We start from the raw sequence: 24,538 nt of genomic DNA on the forward strand, positions 1-24,538 counted from the left end.
ATTTTTTCTCTATCTAACCTAAAATTTCACATGTTGTTTGCAGCCTATTACTTCCTGAAATCCTTATCAGGAAAAGAGGATTATTCCCATTGTTTTTTTGCCTTTAACACATTTGAAGATTGGTACCATGTTTCCCCTCATTCATTTCTTCTGTAATCTAGAACCCTCTCAGTTAGTCAGACTGATAATGAAGGCCAAAATTGGTGCATAGTCCCCCTTCCCCAAGAGAATCTTCTGAAAATTTTCTCAGATAAAGAAAGATTGACAAAGGATCAAAAGAAAAGCCAAAGTGGCTATGTGCTCAGAGCCAATTATTTTCATTAATGGTCAGACAGAAGCCAAACAGAAGACCAGGGGCGTCAGAACTATATGACAGAAGGCTAAAGTGAAAAATCTGAACTTGTCAGCTGAAGCCATATTTTACACCGTTTTTTTCTCCTTCAGTCAAGCATTTCATCTGGCTACCCCAGATGAAATGGGGTAAACCCCAAACCAATACTTTTACTGATTTTCTTTATAATTTGTTTTACCCCATTTTTCCCATGATAATTTTTGCCTCCCTTACACAGATGAAAATGCAGAAGTCCTAAATCACAAACATTCAGGTAAAATTATTATTCTTGCTAGCAGCCACTTCAACGGCTTCTCTATGTATTGACAGACATCAAAAGCAAATATATTTCAGGAATGTATGCCAGACAGCAAAGATAAAACTCCTTCCCTGGAACAGGCATGAATTTTACCTTCATTATCCTGAACAGTGAAGTTTGGGTTAACAGCAGCTAAACTGAAGAAAAATTTTTGTCCACCAAGAGGGTCATCTTTGTCTACTGCACTTATGGTTTGAATAAGCTGCAGGAAAAAAAGGAAGCAAACAAACAACAAAAAACCCAAATGCACCTAGGTTTTTGATACAGCTGTCTGATTACTTTAAGCAGACTAGAGGTGTTAAGACAACTTCATATTCAAACTATACACATATTGACTTAATACTTAATCTGTAGAACATATTAACAGAACAAATGTTAAACAAGCATATCATATAAGTTTTTCCAATAAAAATATCCATACATGTTTCATGTCATGGTACATGTGCCCGTGTAAAATGGCCACCTTAGTCCTCCTCTATTTCTTCTTTCCAATACATATTTATATATTTTTGTAACTACAAAGAGGACTAGATTTGCCAAAAATAGCTTTATCTTTAGCCTAGGTTGTTTGTATTCTTCACCTCTGATCCATCACTTTAAATTCAAATCAACACCTAAGACAGGAATTCAGAGGATATTTTACATTTTTGTGATGAAAATGGTATTTTATCAAATAGAGGATTCTGATAGGGAAGTCAACGTTTCAAATTAAATTTCAAAATAAAAACAACCAAGATTTGTCTATTTATTAGTATAGCAAAATATACCAATAAGATTCCTGAGATAAAAAATGCCAGTTAGAATATATATGTATATATATTTCAACTTTTGCAAAACATTGTAGCATACTCTACAGGTGTACCACCTCAGAGTGGGATGAGAATCTGGTGTCACAATTCCCAGAGTAAGCTGCATCAGGTCAGTTCAATACTTGGATTGAGTGCTTTCTGCAATGCCTACAAAAAAAGTTTGGGTATTTTGGGGGGAAGTAATGGCAAGCCCTTTATCAACATTTGTTTATCTGTCAGGTAAATGGCTTTTTTTCATTGAAGTTTCTGTACATAAGTGTGGCAAAATGTCATTTCCCAAACAAAATATAATTTTTCACATCTGGATTGCTTTATTTCAGAGTGGTTTTTTTTATACTATAACAATAAAAACTGTACTTATGTCTGAATTTTTGTGCATGCGTGCATGAATGTTCAGTTATGTTCTTAAGTTTAACTTCCAAAAATAGGTTAATCTTTAGCCTAGGTTGTTTTTATTCTTCATTTCTGATCCATCATTTTAAATTGCAATGTTTTTTCAAGCATGGAATTACATCTAATTTTTGACACTACTCCTTCCCTGTGGCATACTTGTTAAACCCTGTTTGTTTTTCCTCTTCCAATTCTTCCAAATACAGCCATTTCTCTTCATATCACAGCTTTTGTCAGGACTGATCATCTTTAACATCAACAATTGCAATGTACTCCTGTTTGCCTTAACAAATGCATGATTAACTCCCAACTTCTCTCTTGTACATCCAGAATACAGCAACAAATTTCTTCATGAGACAAGGATTTGATTTCTTTTAATACAGCAACTTGCTTGCTTTCTCAACTGGAGTTTTGTCTTTCTCTAAATTTTTTTCTTACATAAACGTCCAATAACATACTGGATGAAAAAACAGATAATATAAGCATAGAATATTACTTGTTTTTAAAGAATGAAGCTTTTAATTATTTAGTGAGTAATTAGCAAATAAATCTTTAGAGATTTTTGCAAAATTAAGTCAAGAAAATACTAGTTCATTTTACTTCACAAATGGAGATCATGAATGCAGTCAGTTGTTGGTGTTAAGTTGATGAAAATCAACTCCTCCACTTCTGAGTGTCCATACCCATAGTTTAAAAGGAGTATGTAGATTTTTTTATAGCTTAAAATCTTTTTCTGGTTTACAGGGATTGTTCACCTACTATGGCACTACTGACCAGTGTCCCTTAACATAACAACAAACAGCAAGAAAATATCTCTTATTAATTCCCCCAATCATCATTTGTTAGAATCATGAAATCATAGAATAATTTAGGTTGGAAAAGACCTTTAAGATCATCTAGTCCAAATCTAACACTGCCAAGTCCACCACTAAACCATGTCCCTAAGCACCACTTCTACACATCTTTTAAAAACCTCCAGGGTTTGGTGACTCTACCACTTTCCTGGGCAGTCTGTTCCAATGCTTGACAACCCTTTCAGTGAAGAAACTTTTCCTCATGTCCAATCTAAACCTCCCCTGGCGCAACTTGAGGCCATTCCCTCTCGTCCTATCACTTGTTACTTGGGAGAAGAGACACACCTGGCTACAACCTCCTTTCAGGTTGTAGAAGGGAGGTTGTAGTGAGGTGGGTGTTGTAATAATTGAAGTTCTCTGGGAACTTCTCTGTTCAAATACTTATCATGTTTAACCTTATGATGCATTTTGCAAGCAAATTCAGCTAATTTGCTTACATTAGGGATAAAAAACCCCACCTTGCTGTGGTTTTTTTGTTTTGTTGTTGCAAGCATCATTTAAATATTAAAATGTAAGGATAATTCAAAAATGCCAGCAAACATTTGGCTGAGTAAATATTATGCAGTTTCAAGTTACTTGCTGATACATTTCTCTAAAAGGCAAAGTTTTAAGGATGATCATAGTGAAGCAATGTGTTTAGATACATTGTCACATTTACAGCACATCTAAATTAAATTGTAAAATATATCACAAACAAAAGCATGATTCATTTTGCTATTCTCAATGAGAACCTAAACTTTTAAAATATTTGTAAATTTTTTTGCAAATGAGGATATTACTGGAAATTCACATGGGAAGTGCATTACTAGCTCCTTTTCAAATGAGGCCACGTACACATTCCAATAGAGCAAGTAATCATCTCCTGTGTGAGCCTGGAAAGTTCTTGCAGTATCTTTTGTGCTCTTTCAAGGCCTGTACGTGAAGCAAGCTTCAGACAACACATGGACACAACATACAAATGAGGAAGGGGGAAAGCAGATTCCTCCTGCATTGCTGGGAAGCAATAAAAGTACATCTGTAGGCCATAGTCAATGATATACATTGTTCTGGTGATTTCTTTGCTTGCCTACTCCATCTCTCTTGCAGACAATTATAGCAGTATCACAGGTTTGGATGTCCTAAATAGGACATATTTGACTTGCTGATTGTTGACTTGAGCAAAAAGAGTTACCACAACTTCTGTCTGAGAATAGGTTCGGGTCTGGAATCCCTCTCATCTGCATTCTTTTTTTTTGTCAAAATAGCTCTGTTGTACTTGTTTCCTTCACTCTCCTCTATTTCATCAGTTGTAATCAAGGTGAGGAGGCGCTGAGGATCCCAGTGTGGCACAAGGAATTTTGTTTTCACAATTTTTTCAGACTAGCCATTTGGACTCTAATGGTTCTGCCTCTTCTCCAGGACTTCTCTAATCAAGACTTGGGTTGGAGTCAGACCTTTCCATCCCATAGTATTTGTATCAGACAGTTCTTTGTGTTTGACTCTTCCTTTTGTTCCCTAGGGCAAGCAATTACAACATGTGACAGAAAGTGTTTCCTAAGACTGATACACTATATTATCTTCTGGACTTTCAGTGTATTGTGCTTGCTGCTCTATGTCTTGTTCCTCTAGTGTTCCAGTCCCAGCCATCTTGGGGCACTTTATGGATTTCATGAAAACGGGTCTTTGTTCACTCAAATTTTTAATTATTTTCACAAATCTAACCACTTCAGGCAGACTGTACCACATTCTGACAGGTAAATCCAATGACTCTACAATTTTTATCCGGTTATTATCCAGTTGTTTGTGGGCACAGAACCGATAGGAGTAATTAAGACTGTAACTAACCATGGGAGCTTATTTTGCACGAGCTTTCCCTTTTGCGCAGTTGCTAGGCAGCCACTAGCAATACTATCTGTGTTTTACCAAACCTGGACTCATTCTTGAAGCTTCAAGGACCAATAAAGCCTTCAGTATACTAGTTTTTAGCCATTGCTTGCTTGACCCTAAACCTCTGGGCCATAACTGATGGCAGGATAACTACTTAGAGTCTCTTAAATACATGCAAATCCACTTGAAGAAAAAAGAAACATTTCTTACTGGGTACACCTCTTTATTTGCAATCAATATGTACATTAGTAGCCTTTTCCATTTCTCAGTGGCTTTCAAATATAAACCTACAATTAAGAGGATTTGAAATGGCAGAGAGTAAACTCTACCTTAAAGGTCATCTACCACCCGGTGTTACACTGTAAATACAGGCAATGGGTATTGCAGATAATCTGCTACTGTTAATGTACATTTTTTTTATTTCTTAGTAAAACTGAACAATACTGAATCATTAAAGGTTTTAGTTCTCAGTTTGTTAAATTTGTCTATACCATTTTGTACTATGTTTTTAAAAAATGTAATTAAACAAGCGGCAGTAACTATCCAGGAAAGAAGTATTTAAGTCTCATTAGAAAATCCTGTTTGGTTATAAGGGGCCCTTTGAAGTAGGAAGCAAATATGATTAACTTCTACTATCCCCCTGTCTTTCCATGAGAAACTGATTTAACAAACCAGACTTTCAGAAAGAAAGTGACAGACTACCAGGAAATAGCTATTTGTCTGAAAAAGTTTAGAAGTTATCAATAGTATTCCAAAAATGGAAATCTGGGAAGCCTTGTATTTCCCTAGAATTGCCATAAAAATTATCTTCCATAGCCTTTATAGCTTAAGTATCTATATTGGTAATTGTACTGACACAAAACAGTATTAATAAACTAAGAGGGTTCTTAAATGACGTAACGTATACCAGTACGTATATAATACTCACACAAACTTATTTAATGTTGGAGTTTTGACAAGAGGCAAGCCTAATTAGTATTCCATTGCTCCAGGCAATGTGTTCAAATACATAAGTTAGTGTTACTCCTTCTTTGTTCTGTTTGACTCCCATGGGACAGGGCAGGGGGAGTGGTTTTGCTCTACATCAAAAAAAACCCCCACAAATAAACAGAAGATGAAAGCATTATATTGCATGTTTTGCATGCTATTTGCTGATGATATTAGTAACTACATTAATGCACTATATCTTGTTTTACACATGGCTTCCTACAGTGTTGTTTTCCGCTTAGACCGGTCAGCCATGGGATACCCCCATTACACCCACAGTAAGTTGCTTCTCCTTGCTAGCAATGCCACAAAACACTAACAACTGCAGGGAAGCCAAGGTTGTTACTCTGTCTGAAAACAGCCAGGAAAGTAGGGGCCCAAAAGAAAACAAAGAGAGTTGTTAGCCACTAAAAAATGATAAAACAGTAGAAAAGTTTGCTGTGTAGGCTGCTTATTCCAACACAATTCACCCTTGTGTTTGGTAGGTCCGCTTTGAGCATGAGTTCTACCCGCTGTTTAAGAAAATTTTTTTTTTTTCTAAAACACAGTATATATGTGCTTTTAAATTCTGTACAAAGAACAGAAAATATAATGTGCTATTAAGAAAAAAAAAACCACAACTATTTAGAAACCCTATATTAATTTGCATTACAAAAACTTTCACTTACCAGAGTAAAACAAAGGAAAACTTTGAGAGTTCTTGAAAAAAAGTAAAGCAAGAAGAAAATTCTGATACTTCTAAAAACACTGGAAGATATAAGGTCTATGGAAATATACTGAAGGAACTAAAGTAAGAATAAAGAGATGGAAAAGGAAAGAAAAAAATATTCAAGTAAATTGACCACAAATTGTAGCATGACAAAAGAAATGAGGGAGGTGCAAAAAACAAAGAAAACATAACACTTCAGGATCAAAGGATATAAGAAAGTTCTATAAAAACCATCTAAAATAAAGGGGAAAAATTGAATTCCTAGAAAATGAAACAGCAAGGAATTTAGTTTTTCAATAGATAGATATTTTAGTTATTTTTTCAAAAAAAGGAATAATGATTAGAAAGACACCTGGTGAATATAATGAGGAAATTGCTGGAAATAAAAAGATACCAAAAGCCATGTTTAAGCAAGGTTATGGTGGGAAAAATGTCCCTGATAAAGTTTTTTATATGGGTCAAATGAGTTGGTAAGAAGAGGAGCAACATAAAAAGAAGTGGTTCAAGAAACCTAGTGTGTTTATATCATCTATGCTGAATTAAGATATAGGAAAAAGAAAAAATGAATAAATCATTCATATCTTAAAATGTCATTGAAAGAGAATCCAAGATGAGCTAGACTGATTTATATAACATTGGGATATATGAAAAAGGATTGGGCATGTATAGATTTGGTAAAATGAAGGCTAATAACAGCAAGATTGTAACAAACATGCTTAGAGACCCAAACAAATGAAAACACAACTTTCCTCATTACTTTTGAGGCTTTGAAAGGTGCAGGGAACCATGCTGTTTACCTACTTTCTACCTCTGACTCAGGCAGGGAGTCCTTAGGAGAAAGGGCATGATCTTTGAGAGGACCAGAACACCACTGGGCACCCATGACAGTAGAGGTCTGTTAATGCAAGACCTATGTGATTTAGTATATGTTTTTTACTCAATATTTCTAAATTTTGTGTATATAACCCCCCAGAAAGACATGTATATATATATTACAATGACCAGCGTAGGAGAAGATGGTGAACGGCCAAAGGGAAATAAAAGAAAACGAAACAATTTCCCATTTAAACATCACAATGTACTTGTGGCAGGTGCAGGTGCCCAGGTGTTGGCAGCAGCAGCAGCAGCAGTGGGGGGTGGGGGTCTGCAGGGGCTGCCCCATGCCCGACACAGCCAGTTCCAGCTGGCTCCAATGGCCCCACCGAGAAAGGGCAAAAGGCTGCCCAGCAGCCGGGGCTGAGGGAAACGGTGTGAGAAAGAGCCCTGCAAGCCCCGGGGGGGGAGCAGGAGGAGGGGAGGAGGTGCTCCAGGCGCCCCAGCAGAGAGAGAGATGCCCCTGCGGCCCCTGGAGAGACCCTGGTGGGGCAGGTGTTTCCCTGCAGCCCGTGGGAAGGCCCCAGGCTGGAGCAGGGGAAAGCATGAGGAGGAAGGAGCAGCAGGGAGGAGCTGTTATGGGCTGACTGCAGCCCCCCATTCCCCATCCCCCTGCACCGCTCAGAGGGGAGGAGGTCAAGGAGTTGGGGATCAAGGGGTGAAGGTGAGCCTGGGAAGAAGGGGGGGTGAAGGGAAGGTGTTTTAGTTCTTTTGTCTTTGTTTCTCACCATCCTACCTTATTTTTAACTGGCAGTAAATTAAATTAATTTTCCCCAAGCTGAGTCTGTTTTGCCAGTGGTGGTAACTGGTAAGTGATCTCCCTGTCTTTATCTCAACCCATTTTCTTCTTCATCTTACTTTCTCCCCCTGTCCTGTTAAGGAGGGAGGGAGTGGCTGGGTGGGTACCTGGCTGCTATCCAAGGTCAGGTCATGCCTTCTTTTCTTTTGGCAGGTCATTTACAAAGGGAGAAGAAGGGCCCCTCTTCTGACCGTTACTGTAAGGAAAGTGAATATGTAGAAAAAATATACTCATCTTCCATGTAAAATCTCTCTAAAATATGACTGACTTCTACTTTCTACACTGATTCCTGTCATTTACATTAGAGGATCTTTGGAGGCTGGCTGCTGAGCTGCCAGGGGTGTGGCAGCTGGGAGCTGACCAAACCACTGGGAATCCATCTGCCCAGATGCCCAGCTCCTGGCTCTTCCCACCTGGGAGTGGAGGACAGCTGAACTTCTTTGTGTACAGGACCGCAGCAGTCCAAGCATTTCACTCCTTTCTTCCCCTCAACTTCTACTGAGTCAGCCTTGTATAGCCCGCATGAATGCCTGTCTCCCCTTAATGGCATCACACCAAGATTGTCCTCAGTTTTGGGGGGGTCGAAAGAAAAACCGCCATCAAAATGGCATTCTGCCACAGGTGCTGCTTGTTTGTAGCTTGAGCTTTTTGGAACAGGGTATTCCCATTGTTTTGAAGGTCATGGTACAATCTGACATCAACAGTAATAGCAAGGAAATTGCTTGAATTTTTTTCCTGAAAAACAGGAAAACAAACACAGGCCCTTTGAGTCACTCAGACCCCCAAAATTACATTTCATAAAAAGTACTCTCCCTCTCTCTCTTGCTATATATATGCATATATGTGTCTGTGTATATGTATACACACACACATATAATATATATTGTGTGTATGTCTATAGATGTAAGTATATATATGTGTATATATATATTATATATACTTCTATAAAAATTAAGTAAATGGCAGTTTTAAGGGAAAATAAACTGGAAAACTCTAATATTCATTAAAATGTTTGTCAGTAGGAGATAGGAAATATTTAAATGAATACCACAGAATTTGTGACTGATGAAGTATCGTAAAAGGTTCAGTGATCTAATGGAAGATTTAAATTTGATCATGGATCAAACGTAATTATGAAAACCTGAAAGGAAAGAAAAATAGCAGAAATGGGGGAGGACCTAAACTTAGAGAACCATGTTCAGTATGGATTGATTAGATTCAATCCCTCAAGACAGACTGAATTCCAAAATAACAAATCTTATTTATGATCTACCAGTAAGCAAGAATAATATAATTACATTTGAATTGATTATTCATGTTATCCTACATTGCATTTTTTTCTCTTCCTGTGGATTGTTTTCTTTAAACAATCATTTGCAACTCAGATTTTTAAAAAAAGTTGTTATAGCTCTTTTAGTAAACTTGGCACCTTTTTTTTTATGAAGGAGACACTACTGAGCTCTATCACAATTTAAATAAACATTTATGGATACGTGAACTTATTTAGCTTCTCATTTATTAGTCATAAATGATTAGTGTGGTTTTTTTCAACTTTTTAACTGACAGCCTTTTCTGAATGTAAACAGAAAACCAGTGTAATGCAGAAATAACTTTTATATTTATTTTTAAATTATATTGACCTCAATATTCTAGATAGCTCAGAAAAATAGAGTTCCTGAAAATATGTTTGCATGAAAATATAACTGTTCTATTAAGCATTTCCTGTATCCTCTATAGTTAACAACCTGGACAGAACAGATTCCAAAACCTCAAACAGGGTAAGAGTTGTGGATTAATGCATTTTGACTTTTTTTTACCTAGGAAATTTTCTGTGAAACTGGAAGAGAAAAATTCAGTATTCTACTTTTCCAATTCTTAATCCGTATCTCATATTGAAAGTGATTAAAATATTATTTTAGCATTTATAAAAGACACTACAACTGTCAGAAATTCTAGATGTTTAACCAGTCATTTCTATTTATCCAACAGCTTGAATTATCTTATAACTCTCGTAGCAGACAAATGCCCTTGCTCAGTACCTTCAGACATTTTATGCATTCTAAGTTTAGGCCTTTAATCTTCTGTTCTAATTTCCCACTGATGTTACTTTAGAAAGAGGAATGGCAAACTGAATGTGAAATTTGTAATACAACCTGAATGTCATACCTGTAGGACTCAAACAGTTAAGACAAGCTGGCACTTCTCCCATGTTCTGTTCAAAGGTGCTAAAATGATTGCACTGAGGTACTACTGCTACCATTTTAAAGGATTTATTATTGGCTGACTGTGCTCTGGGACATGCTGTGTTGTACTAGGAAAACAGTTTTTTAACAGTTCTAATAAGTAGCTGTCTATTACAAACTAGATATTAAGCACTGCAGTCATTTCACTTAAATTGAAGTACACATTCTGTAGCTTCTAAAAGGCAAAACAAAATATTATGCTACCAGTTCAAAAAATGTATGTTTTGTATTTTCTTTTCAAAAGTTTTTGGTGTGATAATAAAAGATAAGCCTAAAAATTTAAAAAAAAAAAAAAAAAAGGGGCGTGACAGATGTAGATGTCTGTAATCACCATCAGCATGGATTGAAATACATCTGAATTTTGCTATTTGAGAGTTATTGAAAATATAGATCAAACTTTTTAGTAGCTACATATAACATTTTACTTTGTAAAGATAATGGCAAAACTAATTATGACCATGTCTCTTGGACATATCTAGTCAGGATTTGACAGTAGTACAGGGTTAGGTAAAGAAAAGTGGTAGTTCACACACTGATGCTGTTGTAATATATTGATATTTCACCCTAAGCCTCACCTATAGAGCTACTTTGCTTTCATTTTTAACATTTCAAAAGCTATTTTGGACATGATTTCTCCCAAGCAACAGGCAAGAATGTTCTACAATTGAGTGCTGTAGCAAAACTGGATAGTGGAAAGTGTTTATCAAAGGCATACCTGTCCAGCTCTTGCATTTTCACAGACAAAAGTATCGTAGAATACAGCAAACTGTGGGGCATTGTCATTAACATCCAAAATTCTTACGTAGACAGGTACACGAGTAGTATCTTTGGGGTTGTCTGACAGGAGAAGAAAGAAGAAGAATGAGCTTATTTTACTACTAAATGTTTTCTGTTTTCTTCCAAATTTCATGAGCAATAAATATGCAAGTTTAGGTATGAAATTGGTCAAAATTTAGCATACAAACTGATACCAGGTAAGAATCAGGCCTCCTGAAAAATAAGGAGATGTTTTGCTTAGAGTAAAAAATAAATTAAAGTACTGGTATCTAGTGAGTAATTAAGATTTTACATGAATATAGGGGCTCCAACTGTTAATAATCTATGCAGATATAGTATATGGAAAGTATGCCCATTACTATCATGACAGATTTGATTATTTGGTATTGTTCTGATGCAAGGTTTTGATTTTTAATTTTAAAATTATTTGTGATGTTTTGTTTTACATAGAAATGAAATTATTGACTTTGTGCATACATATTTTGAAAAATTTTCAAGCCTGACTTTCCTCTCTTGTGCCTTTATAAATAGGGAGAAATTCCAACAAAGCCAATGACAGTATCCCCCCAAAAAATCTGGTAAAGAATTTATTAGAATCAGAGTTTTTATGTTTAAATTGCCTTAAAAAATATGAATGTAGGTTTTCAGACCTTAGGTTATGAAAGAAGAATTGTAAGCTCCACCTTGCCAAATGTCAAATGTCACCTAGTATTATTTAGAGTGCCCTCTTATTAGTGTAGGTTAATTCAGGAATACAAGTGTCCCTGTTCCCACTTGCTGATCTAGTTGCCATACCAAGAATCTGAAATAATGCTTGGAAGTAAAATTGCAGCAATTTCTTGGAGTTCTGCTGGCTGGTAGCTAAATAGTATATGATTTTGCAACTTTAATGGCATAGGATAAGTAACAGTAGAGATGATTCAAAATTGCTGATTTCCCCCCCCCCCCCTTTTAAGCTGCTTAAAATAAACACTAAACATTTACAAGTAGCTGGCATTAAGTTCACTTGTTATTAATAACACCTTTGCTAAAGAGTGTGATGTGGATCTTTTTCACATCTTGAATTGTTTAAAACGGCAGCTTTAGGGCACAGTTTTTCATAGCCTTTGGCATTTTTGTACTAACTTTCTAAATGATTTCTAGTCTTCACACTGCTGTCCCATTGTGTCATGCTTCACAAGTAATATTTTCAAAGATTTAATGACCTAAATCTAATCTCCCCCTTCACTTTCTTCAGAATATTAGTTCTCCAGAACTCCAAACAACAACTTTGGAGAATGCTAGCTACTTTAACTAGGTCCAGAATGTAGATTTGCTCAAAGTATCCTGACAAGGAAATATGTTTAGCACTATGATATAACCATACAAGGATACTAAGTTTTTTCATTATATAAGTACTTCTGAAAAGCATTCTTACAACATTGGACAGCACTGTGAAGGATTGTAAGCTCAGGACCATGCATCACAAGAAGAAAAAAATGAGTTTTAAAAAAAAAAAAAGTAGCGCTACCGGGTGTGCTCAATACAACCAGCCTATTGATCTGGACTACAGAAATGGGGACAGGAAGGCTAAGAGTGGTAATTGGCTGGACACGTCATTCCATTTAGTTCTCTGCAGTGTAGTTCTTGCCAGCCATGCTTCATTGCTGATCAACATTTTTTTCTTCTTTTGACTGATGTAGAATTAACCTTAAAAAACCAGTGTCTTTGAAAGCAAGTGATCCTCACTAGCCGATTTCAAAGATCAGACCTTTGTCCCTTAAAACATTTTTTGTCAGGCGATCAGAGTTAATCTCAATAATGTAGCAGGTTTAGGACGATCTCTGCTTTCCTCTTTGTACTTTTAACAGGAACATATGTACAGAGACCTGATTTAAATAGTCCAGGAAATGCTACAGCTTAGGGATCAAATTGAACACAGCTTGTAAGATGTATTGATTCCAAGAGCTGTAGGTGTAGATATCGTAGGAAGAGATAATGAAATCTCTAAGGAAATGAAGAAAACAATAGAGACAAAAACATAGATTAACATCCTGAACTCTGATACTTTAACAGCAAAATCATGTCATTGTCCTTAAAGAAAAGGAAGAAAACAGAATTACTCCAGTGTTATTATTTAATTGAGTCACATTTCAGAAGTAACTTGGACATTAAAGGTCAGTGGTGGAAGCAGGTGAGGAAAAAAGCAATGAGGAGACAGCTGCTGTTAGCTATCCCCAATTTACTTTCCCAGAATATCTAATAGAAAGGGGTGGGGGGAAGGAAGGGAGCTTTTTTTCTCATGAAGTCACAGCTGTAACTTTGCAGGCTAAGGAAAACTGAAAGGAAAAGAGACCAAATTGGCTTACTGATCTCAGCTGCTATAACGCTAAGATTGTGCCATTGTGATATCTCACGGTCAAGTGGCTTAGAAGTATAGATGGACCCATTTCCAGAATGAATATTAAATATCCTGTCAAGATCAGTGTGACGATCCAGAGAAAACCTAAATATGATAAAGACAGAAAAAGTATTGTCAAAATGATAGAAAATGGAAAAAAGCATGTTTCACAACAAGTCAATAGGTCTTTTAGGTTCTGTATGTTACATTACAAAGGTTAGTTTTGAGAAGACATATGTTTAGTTTTTATAAACACTTATGAAAATTCTCAAGGTTAGTTCCATAGAATGAGGAATAAAATTGGCAAGATTTTAATAAATATGATACAATAGTGTAAAATTTGATCATCTGAGCTTTTATAAACATATATGAGAATCATAAAAAATAAATCAGAATTTCAATATAATAATTAAAGAATTGTTTTAATCCTCAAAGGAAAATTGTCTTCGATATACTGTTCCTTCAGACTGAGATTGACATCTAATTTATGAGCTTGTCAAAAGTATTGTCATAAGCTTAGCTTTTACACTTTAGGATATATTAATTTACTAGAGATCAAGTTAAAAAAACTATAAAAAATAAGTTCACATGCAGAATTTTCATGAATATACTGATGTTGAAGGACCTTCTATGTTGCTATAGTTGCTATACTTCTGCAGGCAAAACTTCTACTAACACAATATGGCAGAATGTCAAACCAGAATCAGATAATTGCTCTTTCCTCCATTTTTTCTAATATTTAACACTGGCTTCAAAGTTAAGATTGAACCTTTGATGTGGAATTCAATGTCAGATTTTGCAAAGTACAGAACATTTATCTAACTACCTGGCAGAATTGGGCCAAGTTAAAAAAAAAGTCTGTTCGTACACTTGTACAGTACAATAGAAACAATTGTTCATGTTTTGATGAACTTTTATGAGTGATCTAAACAGTTCATCAAGTGTATCTGTTTTTACTTACAGTACTTAACTAAATTGAACCAAATGAAAAAATGCTGTAATATGAAAATGATGTCTATAACGTTTTGGTGGGTTTTGTTTGCTCACTACACCATACACAACAGCATAAATATGTAAAACAAATGAACAAACAAACCAACACCAAAATGAATACAAAAACAAAACAAAAGGAAAATAGAACAGCCAAACAACACTTCTGAAAATGCAGGAAAGAACTTGCTCAAATTATTTTTTTTTTACTACTAGCTGACTATAATAACTGTTAGTTAGAATTAAACAAAAACTTGCTATTTTTCAGAGAAATAATATTTAAGAATATTTGGCTTATATGATAAGCATTTGATTTTACTTCATCCATGGAAGGAGTTTTAATGAGGAAAAGAATTTATTTTTACAGCACTCTAGTTAATGGTTTTTCAATAGGCAATAGTCACTTCACTAGCTAACAAGATCTATTCCACATTGTGTCCTTAAAAATTCTATGCCATTTGATAATAGCCATGAGATAAGCACACACTTTTACCCCATCATATTACTTCTAATGGCCTGCAAATGCTATCAAAATTATTGTTTTCAGAAAATACCTCCATATTCATTGAACAGAAATAGAAATTAGTGCAACAGGAAGCTATTGGCACTCAATTTATAGGAAGCCTAACATATAAATTCTAATAAAGAGAAACTAATATTTTAAAATAAACAGCTAAGCAGAAAAAAAATTTAAAAACTGAATCAATTCTACAACCTGAAGTTGTAATATTTTTTCTTAATAGCAGTATTAAAGTATTATACAAATTGCTCTAATTTCAAAACATGACAACTTTCAAAATACTTAAGTTTAAATGTTAGCTGTTAACTTCTGGGGTAAACACACAGTACTTTGTATTTAATATTAATACTGTAAGAAGTAAAATATTGTAAAAACTTATCCTAGGTAAGTACTGTTTGAATGAATATACAAGGTTGCTTTGGAAGTTGAGGAACAGAGCAAATACTAAAGAGAATCCAATCTACGCTATGTGAATTGTTTTAAAGTTCTTGTCTCCAACTAGGTAGGATTAAATGAAAGCTAAAAGAAATGACTGTACTATGAAAAGCATTATCGCATATATCTTCAATGTTTTTCTTCAAGTGAACTAAATCTAGGTTCAATGGTCCCTTTCAATTTTTTAAAAATTTCTTGGCCCTTATTACTATTGGTTTGCTCCACCTGCCTCTTCTAAATTATGTTCTATGGGAGAATGAAAGAAACATCAACAGGACATAGAAAAATTATATAAAAGAATCTTTAGGTTGCTACTCTGTGTAAATAATAGTGATGAGGGAAATACCTGCCACAGTTCTTCAATTCATCAAGTTGTGTCAGAAACAAAATGAACAAAAGCTCCAAGTCTGTTCTTTTTCCAGTCATGATTAAGAAAATATAACTACTAAAATTGTCAGTTGTCTCATGCAATTAGAGTGGATAAAGATGCAATGCTAAGTTATTTATATATTCTTAAATTTTAGAGACTTGGTGTTATCTCCTATCTTTTCCATACACACGAATCACCTTAGGAGAAAATTAGATTCAGTCTCATTTCCTAATCCAGTTTTACCACCTGGGCCTCATCAAGAAGTATGTGGCAATTGACTTCAGAGTCAGTAAATAAGGTTCGATTGCTAGAATGTAATTTTTGTACTTTATCTGGTATTTCAGACAACACACATCCAACTTGGGCAGCGTTGTCTTACCTGTTTCTTAAAGCTTATGCACTATAGAAAAACACACAATAAACCCCACACCAAAATATAGTTTACTACATTCAGCTAGATGCGATGTAGTGTGTAGCGTTTAGTAGTATATGTAGAAAAGATTTTTAAATATATTAATCTTTCAATGTCTAATTTCTTAGTGTATTTGAGCATACACAAGATAATTTTATTATACATAGCGATCACTCTGGCAAGCCTACAAAGCAGGAGGCACCAGCCAGAGCAGGTGAGATCTGCCCTGCATACTTCCCAGGACTGACCAGAGGAAGCATTAGAAAGCTCTGTCCTTTTCCTGGGCCATAGACTGGTTTGGCATTTTTTCACAGTGTGAAGCAAGAAGTAGTCCTGAAGAGCGTACTTGAAATCAGTGTGTAATATTATAAGTTTTCTGAGATTTGAAGTACTAGAAAACACTTCCCGTGTCTCTTGTGTGCAAGTCAATGGCTGTTCCCTGAGGGTGTTCAGAGGCTTACAGATGGCATCATTCTCAGTTCTGTCTATCTCCGGGATACTAATAAATTACAGAAAGAAACATTAGCATCTTCTTCCTGTGTACAATGTGCACGTGAAAATTCATGTTGTATTACTATTTCTCTTAATTTCTTTAGCAAATGATGTGTTTACAGAGACTGGAGTATTACCTTATCAGACTTGAGGCCGAATCAGGATCCCGTGCCATTACTGTTCCTATTATTGTCCCCAACTCAATATCTTCATGCACTTCAAAAAGGTAAGAAGATCTGCTAAAGACAGGAGGTTCATCCACATCTTCTACAGAGATTTTCACAATAGTTGTATCTTTGAAAGGCCCGAGATAATAGAAGCGTGGATCCACATGGGTATTCTCAGCTTCTACTTTCAAGGTATAAAGTCGTCTCATCTCATAGTCCAGTGGCTAAAAATGAAGACAATGATAGAATTTATTAAATTACGTTACATATTGACAGATGTTGACCTCTATACATAATGGAAACTGAAGAGGACTCAAGCCTCGTCAGATATTGCCTTGACTTGGGGGAACCCCAGTACCGTTCAAATTTTCTACAGCATAGGGATCGCTTTCTCTAGTAAGAAATTTCCGTTGTTCTTAGAGGAAGTTTGTCTTCCTAAATATTATTTGAATTATAGCAGCACCAATGACAAAAAGATTTTCAGTGCAAATTTACCAATTATTTAGTGAATTTTGCAGCTGTTTCACAAGAATATGGATTTGAAACAATCATATAAGCATCTAAAATACTTGAAATGCAGACTTGAAATACTGACATTTCAGAACAAGGTACTTAATACTAATATTTCTAAGGAAATACTATAAACTCTTGGATATTCAAAATGGCCTGAATATCCTTATTGTCAAACAAATGTAGCTGACCTTAAATATCAGGAATGTTTTAGATTTCTTTTAAAGAGGGAGTGTGTGTCAATGTTCTCTATATCTAGAGAAACAGTAAGAGCTTTATCTTGTTCCTTTACATTTAATTTAATAATTCCAACATCAGAGATTTTTTCTGCAAAATAGATTTGACATTTTTGTCAGCAGTTCCTTTTTAAAATGGAATGAGGAAAGGTTCAGGGTTATAATTAGAAACCATTTTGGGTAAAAAAGAACCTCTATTCCTTCAAATTTTTCTAACTGTCATAGATGAAAAGTGTTAGCTAATTAATGATACTGAGGAAATGAACAAGCTGAGAATTTACCTTTCCGACACAAAGAAGACTTCATTAACTCCCCCAAAATCTCAGGGATATATCAAACTGGTGGTTTTCATTCATCAAAATGGGTGGTAGAAGACTTGTTTTTTCTGCCTAACTGCTTTTAAATACAAATTAATGTTCATGAAAGATGCCAGAGTGACAGCCTAGAAATTTAAATATTCTATTTAAGAGCAGAAAGATCCAGCCCAGTGAAGGAATGAGTTTCCCACTGCCCCAAACTTGTTTTAAAAAAGTAGTTAGACCAGAAGGGAGAATATCTATGCATATAATTGAGAAATGCAACACAGTGCTGCTATTTAAGCTAGATCTGAGACTATTGGTGTGTCTATAAAGTGCAGCATGCTGCTGTTAAGAAATGGCTTCAAGCCTAGAAGCAGAGAAGCCATGTTAGTTCTGCTTTATTCTAATTAGCAGGCTTAATTTGCCAGAAGGTGCGCCCTGCAGATGTAGTTAACTTGCTACTAGTACATTCACATCCAGTTTTGACATCTCTTCAGGCTACGCGGCAAAACATGGATATATAACATGTAGATTACACAGGTGTTCCAACGTATCACCAATAATGAACAAAACTGTTGCCCAAATATATAAAATTGTGGCCAAGCATTTATTTTGTCTGTGAGAACTTGTATAGAAAAGCTTGTATAGAGAAAGTTCTTTTGCAGCAGGTATTAAATTCAGACTTAGTAACTTAAGGGCTCAGTAAAGGAACACCAGCTATTTGTAGTTATTCACCATTGAAAACAGAAATGAAAATCAATGTGGCTAAATAATAAAAAAAAAGAGAATATTTTCATAAATCAACAAACTGAGCATATCTTCTTCCTTGCTAGTTAATGCTGTTGTGTGTGCTATCTGAATAAGATACTTATTTATCAATACGAGAAAGCATCCTGAAAATTGCAAAATGTGTCAGATTGCTAATGACAAAATGAGAAGATCTTGTTCATTAGTATTTATTGGTGACATTTTTGGAGCTGCTGTATTATATAATTTATAAATTTTTTGTGCTTGATCCCGTTATTAGATTGTTTTTTCAAGACTGTATTAGTTTAATATAATAGCAGCCTGTGTGAAAAATCTGAAGCAAGCAAGAAAGGAGCATCTCAAGAGAAGCCTTCGCAAACTTCTAGGAAAAGGAAAAATATCAGACCCCAAACTTTGTATTTTCATTCCTTCCCAGGTAAACTATAATGCTGACTATGAGCATAGGAGAACATAGAAATTAAAAAAGAACACACTCTGATCTTTGCAGAACTTATCTTTTCCTTGGTTGCCATTATCAAGAGATGTGGAGATATATTTTATAGTAGGTTTAATTTGATATTCTATGCTTAAGGAGATTTGTTTTAAAAGCTAATATAAACAGTGCTTCATGTTAGAAATGCTGCCTGAATTCTTTAGAAACACATCTCAAAATCCTAAAGAAAAGGACAGAAGGACTTCTGGAAGGGAAATTGTTGAGGAGCAGGAGAATGGCATTTCTAAGTGTGAGATCTCACACCTCTGAAAGTGCTCTGAGATGCAAGATGAAGGGCAGAACTAAAGCTAGCTCTGAAACAAGGACACCATCATTATTCACTGCTCATCTGTTAACCAACTGACCTGTTGGAAACAGGAACAAAACAAACAATATAGCTTGTGACTCAGCTTCCGTGAGTGTATTTGTGTTTGGGCATACTCTGGTCACCTAAGTAGATGAGAATCTCCTAGATAATGAAAACCTATGTCTCTCAGTAGTGAGTGAACTGCGTATTGCTTGCTGAAGAAAATAGGTTACATAAATACTAAAGAAATCTGTGTTTGAAATTATAGAGATAATTAGTACTAACACATTGGGGATGGTCCATTTTTCACATACTTTGCTGGCAATAATGCTTTAAATCTATGCTGTGTCTCAGTTATTGTTACCACCTGTTATTTCCAATTCATCTTAAAAGGAAATAGTACCGTTCAGTCACTGATGGGGAATGCTTGCAAGCGTTAAGCAGTTAGAATATGCCATCATATGATCTAAGCACTTTTTTCCAGTGAACATTTGTGGCATAACGTTGACACCAAAATCACTTAGTGAATGTTAATAGACACCTTTCGCACAGTTATGATGCCTTCCTGTGTGTCCTTCTGTGTCACAATATCAAACATATCTGTCCCATCGCCATCTATAATTCTGTACTCTACTTCTGCATTTTTTCCAGTGTCTGCATCTGTGGCTTTGACGCTGCCAATGGCTGTCCCAACTGGGGAGGACTCGGGAATGCGGAGGTGGATGGTACCTGTCAAAGAGACAAAGAGCCACTCAGGAGCCCCACAAGCCATTACACATGCATTAAGTAACATTGTGTCACACAATAGCTGATTATGTATTTTTGTGTGTCTTTTATTCTAGAGAACTTGCCATTTAATACTGGGAGAATGGGCAAAACGTGAGGCAGAGAACTATGCAGGGGAACACTTTAGGTAGAAGATTGAAAACAAAATCTTAGAAAAATAGGATTGAAAATGACCTCTATTCTCCTATCTCAAACAAGAATCAACTATGTCTGTACTTTTCTTGTCTATGACATTCCTGAAACATCACCTGGAAAGACTGTTCTGTATTCTTTTCAGGCTTCACTCTGCTTTTTTCCTCTAAATATCTAAGGTGAATCTTTTGGGATACGTTTTACATGTATTTTATCATGGAAGCAATACAAAGAACAGAATCCTCTGACTTCGCTGGCCAATTCTAAGCAGCAGACTGACATTTCAGCTTTCAAAATTAGATAGTCAGATACAATATTAAATAAATTTGAATGACATCTTAATGCAGGGATAGTTTTTTGAAAATCCACAAGAAGAAGGTGTGGCTATACTTGTTAAAGCAGTTAATTCATACTTAAATAAGGCTTACGAGCATTGCAATTTTGGTTTTGTGCTACTTTTCTTAGCTCAGTTGTATCCCTTTATTATGGTGTCATACAGCTGATAAAAACCATAGGAATAAAACTGTCATCATTCAGACATGCTGCAATAAATTGAAATAAATATCTTACCATATATTTTAGCATTCTATGTCCTAGCCTTACTGTGAAAACTGGAAATAAGTGTTGAGATCTCTGGTCCCATCTGTCAGAACATACGGTAGGAAAAGAGTGGGACACATAATGCACTATGAAGAATTCTCAGAAAAAGATTTTAAAATGAATGCAGATACAGCTGTCACTCCAAAGATGAAAGTTAAGTCATCAAAGCTCTATTGAAAAACATTTTCTTCTCGGGCCTTACTTAAGTGTACCAAGATTTGCTCCTTTTACTTAGAGACTTCCTAAGGTAAGTAAAGTGAGTTAGAAAGATAGTTCAGTTAACAGTAACACAAAAGTGGAAGTGGTAAACGCCAGCAACCACAACAGGAAAAAGTTGAACAGGCTACCCAAAAGGCAGCACATATATACCTCGCTACAAATAAGAAGTACAGAAAAGTCCATAAAGGGAGTTATTAGTTTTGTGCTATCAGGAAGAATCGTGGGGAGAGAGCAGTGGCAAGGCAGTATGGGAAGGCCACTGGCAACATGATCTTATCATATCTTCAGGAAAGCACAGGTGAGTCGTGAGGATTACCAATGTCTCTTAATAGACTATTACAAACCAGCTACAGAGTGACAAAGGAACTGCTTTTGTTTTTGGGAACACTCACTGAAAAATACCCTATTATTCATTGGGACATTTGAGACTTTCTCTGATTCTACAGATCTAGTTTTTTCTGTTCTGTTACGCTATAGTTTAAAAAAAAAAAAAAAAAAAAGCAAAAATTCAAAACAGTAAACACATTCACATATAGTTTGTAATTAAATGTTGAATGAAAAATATTGAAATTTAATTTCTTCATATAATTTTACTTAGGCAGCTTTTGATGTGAAACATATACAGCAGCAGAATTAATACTTTATGGCCATATGCACTCCACATTCTGTTTATATGAATTTATTTTTATTCATTTACATTTTGGTGTTTCAATTGAGTGATTTATCTTGCATTTGCTCTGACATTTTCATTACCTTTCTCTAATACCTAAATCTGTGTACTTTGCTTCGTTAGTATATAATCTCTCTGTAATCGCCTAATGGTTAAAAAAACAGAAGAAAAAATAACCTCTGCTCCCATTTAGTATTTATTCAGTACTATGTGACACTATGGTGAAAGACCACCTTTTTGTCCCAATCAATATTTATATGTTATAATTGGTTTTATGGTGTGTGAACTATTCCCAACATTTTTTTCTGGAGTGCTTAAAACTACATCCCCAACCTATGCCTTGTGGACACTACTTTGACTTCCACTGCAATACCTAACTCATTAATTTAGTCTACAAAGTGATAAGAGCTCATATCTTGAATTGCTAATAAGATAGTGGAAATAGAGAGTGAAAATAACCAGAAATCTATCATCTGAAAGATAATTTTGTGTCTAACCTATCCATTTATAGAAATCTCCACCATAGTATGAGGTGCTTCATTTTATTATTTTTGTCACTGAAGACATTTAACACACTGACTAAGTACAGGTTTCAGTGCACTGTATCAGAACACAAGCTACACCAAAATAGAACTATTCTTGCAAAACTCTGCTGTTAATCCTTTTTCTCTCAATTCTCTTATTCCTCAAGGAGAGTAATTTACTGTTTGCATTTACTCCAGTGAGTGATGATCTTTCATTCACCTGTGAGGAATAAAAATGGGAGGATCAAGGAAAGTAAAAGCTTTTCCATATACTAGGGAGAGTGGAAATCAGCTGGAAGATTAAAGTCTATACACTTGTGTCTGGAAATACTTCAGTCAGTCATAAAGAATGAAAAAGCAATCTTATTCATGTTTACCTTTCTTCCCAGTTACTCTTGAATAGGCACATAATGTAAAGGTAAAAATTTTTATAGAGTAATACAGGCTATAGTTTCACAGGAGACATGGGCTCCCATGACTCAGATGCACTGAGTTTCAGTCAGACTCAGGCTCCTAAGTCCATAAACCACTTTTTTCACTTATCATTGGTCAACACCATCTCCTTACTTCTGAGAACACTTGGAAAGATTACAGTTGAAACAGAGATCCAATATCTGAGGTCTTTGATGGCCTTTCTGTGCAGAACCTTGGTAACTTTTTAAATTTCATCATGTTTCCTCAGAAGAACAGCCACTACTACCTATATGGTTTTCAGGAGATATTTAAGAAGAGAAAAGTATTCTGAGGAGTCCTCGCTCTGTAATCTAAACAACAGAGCAATTAATGGCTTTTTTGGTTTTTTTGAGAAAGTATGATAAAATACAATATGCAGAATTTTCCACAATTCTAATATGAGTTTCTTGTGGGAGAAGTTTAATCTTTTATGAAACATTTTATTGAAACATGTAGCTGTAATATGCTACTGAGTCCTGTGAAAACATAATGGACCTTTTAATATTTTTCCTGGTAATTTATAAATCTGATACGAATATGATAGTCTCATGAACCTAATACACACATTTTTTATTAATGGAACAGAATAAGAATAATTTAACTTAATCAGTATCAATTTCCATAGTCTCATTGAACTCTATTAAAATCAGGAATCGTTATAATGTCTATTTACATTTTGAGATTAAATATAAAGATTTTTTAAAAAGTCAGTAGTTACTTTTACTTTCATATATCTAGTAAAATGAGTCAGCTTTATAAACATTTTAGCTTTCATTTCCAGTGAAACATAAATTTATATCTAGGAAAGCTATTGGCAGAGAGAAAGTAGAGAGAAAAACAAAACAAAATAATAACAACACCCCCCCCGACCCCCGAGAGTAAGACTAAAAGTTTCTTTAAAGCAAAGATCACATCTGATTTACACTGACATTAGTAGAAAAATGCAGAGATATTTCTGGGATGTTACATCAGATCTTCATCTGAATCAAATATGATGTTGCACTGCCAGATAAGTCATGTAAAAATGGTCTAAAAAGTTGATTCCATCATTCTAACTATTAATTTAACACACTGTTTAAGAAAAAAGGAGGGAAAAAAAAAGCATAAATTTGCATGTTTGATGCTTATGTGTTGTCTTAAATTTAACTGTTGAAATTAGTTTTTCCATAAAGCTTTGAACATGACACCTCTTTGAATAGTCTTCCTCACTAGGTCCAGAGAGGAGTAGTACAGCATTCCTCACCTACATGTCACTGGATTTATCATAATCCTCTATATACCAGTGGAAACAAGAAAAATAATAAATCAAAAAGTTGTGGAAATACAAAGAACATAAAATAACAAATTAACAATAAATTCTGTCCAGAATAGGGCCTGTGTGGAAATGCACAAACTGTAAGTACTCGATTGTTCATGATTTTTCTATTTTGAGTGTGTATATGAAATCACATGCTGATAAACATCTTAGTTAAACACATATATATTAACTACAATATTAAATTGAACAAAATTATGTACTCCATTTGTGCCATAAAAAGCATGTTAAAATCAGAATAATTTGAGGCTGAATCCATTATTTTGAGCCTGAAGGCTGATCATCAGTAACTAGAGGATTGAGTAGAGTTGTACAGAAGAAAAAAATGGGTGGTGAGGATACTCTAAATCCTTTAGCTATTAAGTATGTCTAAACCACTTCACAAATATTACAACTTCAATATCACACATCTAGAGAGTAGTGGTCAACAGTTTAATGTCTGGATGGAGATTGGTGACAAGTGGCGTCCCGCAGGGGTCCATATTGGGACCAGTACTGTTTAATATCTTCATCAATGGCATAGA

The 24,538-nt window shown here is 35.2% G+C and overlaps 1 protein-coding gene across 1 annotated transcript in view; it reads right to left on the reverse strand.

The window, feature by feature from the left end:
• Positions 1 to 24,538, reverse strand: part of CDH10 (cadherin 10, type 2 (T2-cadherin)) — a 110,734-nt gene that overhangs the window by 3,143 nt on the left and 83,053 nt on the right. Inside the window, exons 6-10 of the mRNA XM_009326678.1 lie at positions 19,857 to 20,044; positions 16,694 to 16,947; positions 13,306 to 13,442; positions 10,896 to 11,017; positions 744 to 852 (exon numbers count right to left, since the gene is read on the reverse strand). Coding sequence (XP_009324953.1) covers positions 744 to 852; positions 10,896 to 11,017; positions 13,306 to 13,442; positions 16,694 to 16,947; positions 19,857 to 20,044 — 810 coding nt within the window. The remainder of the gene's footprint in view (positions 1 to 743; positions 853 to 10,895; positions 11,018 to 13,305; positions 13,443 to 16,693; positions 16,948 to 19,856; positions 20,045 to 24,538) is intronic.

Source organism: Pygoscelis adeliae, unplaced genomic scaffold, assembly GCF_000699105.1.
Source record: "Pygoscelis adeliae isolate BGI_AS28 unplaced genomic scaffold, ASM69910v1 Scaffold6, whole genome shotgun sequence".
NCBI lineage: Eukaryota > Metazoa > Chordata > Aves > Sphenisciformes > Spheniscidae > Pygoscelis > Pygoscelis adeliae.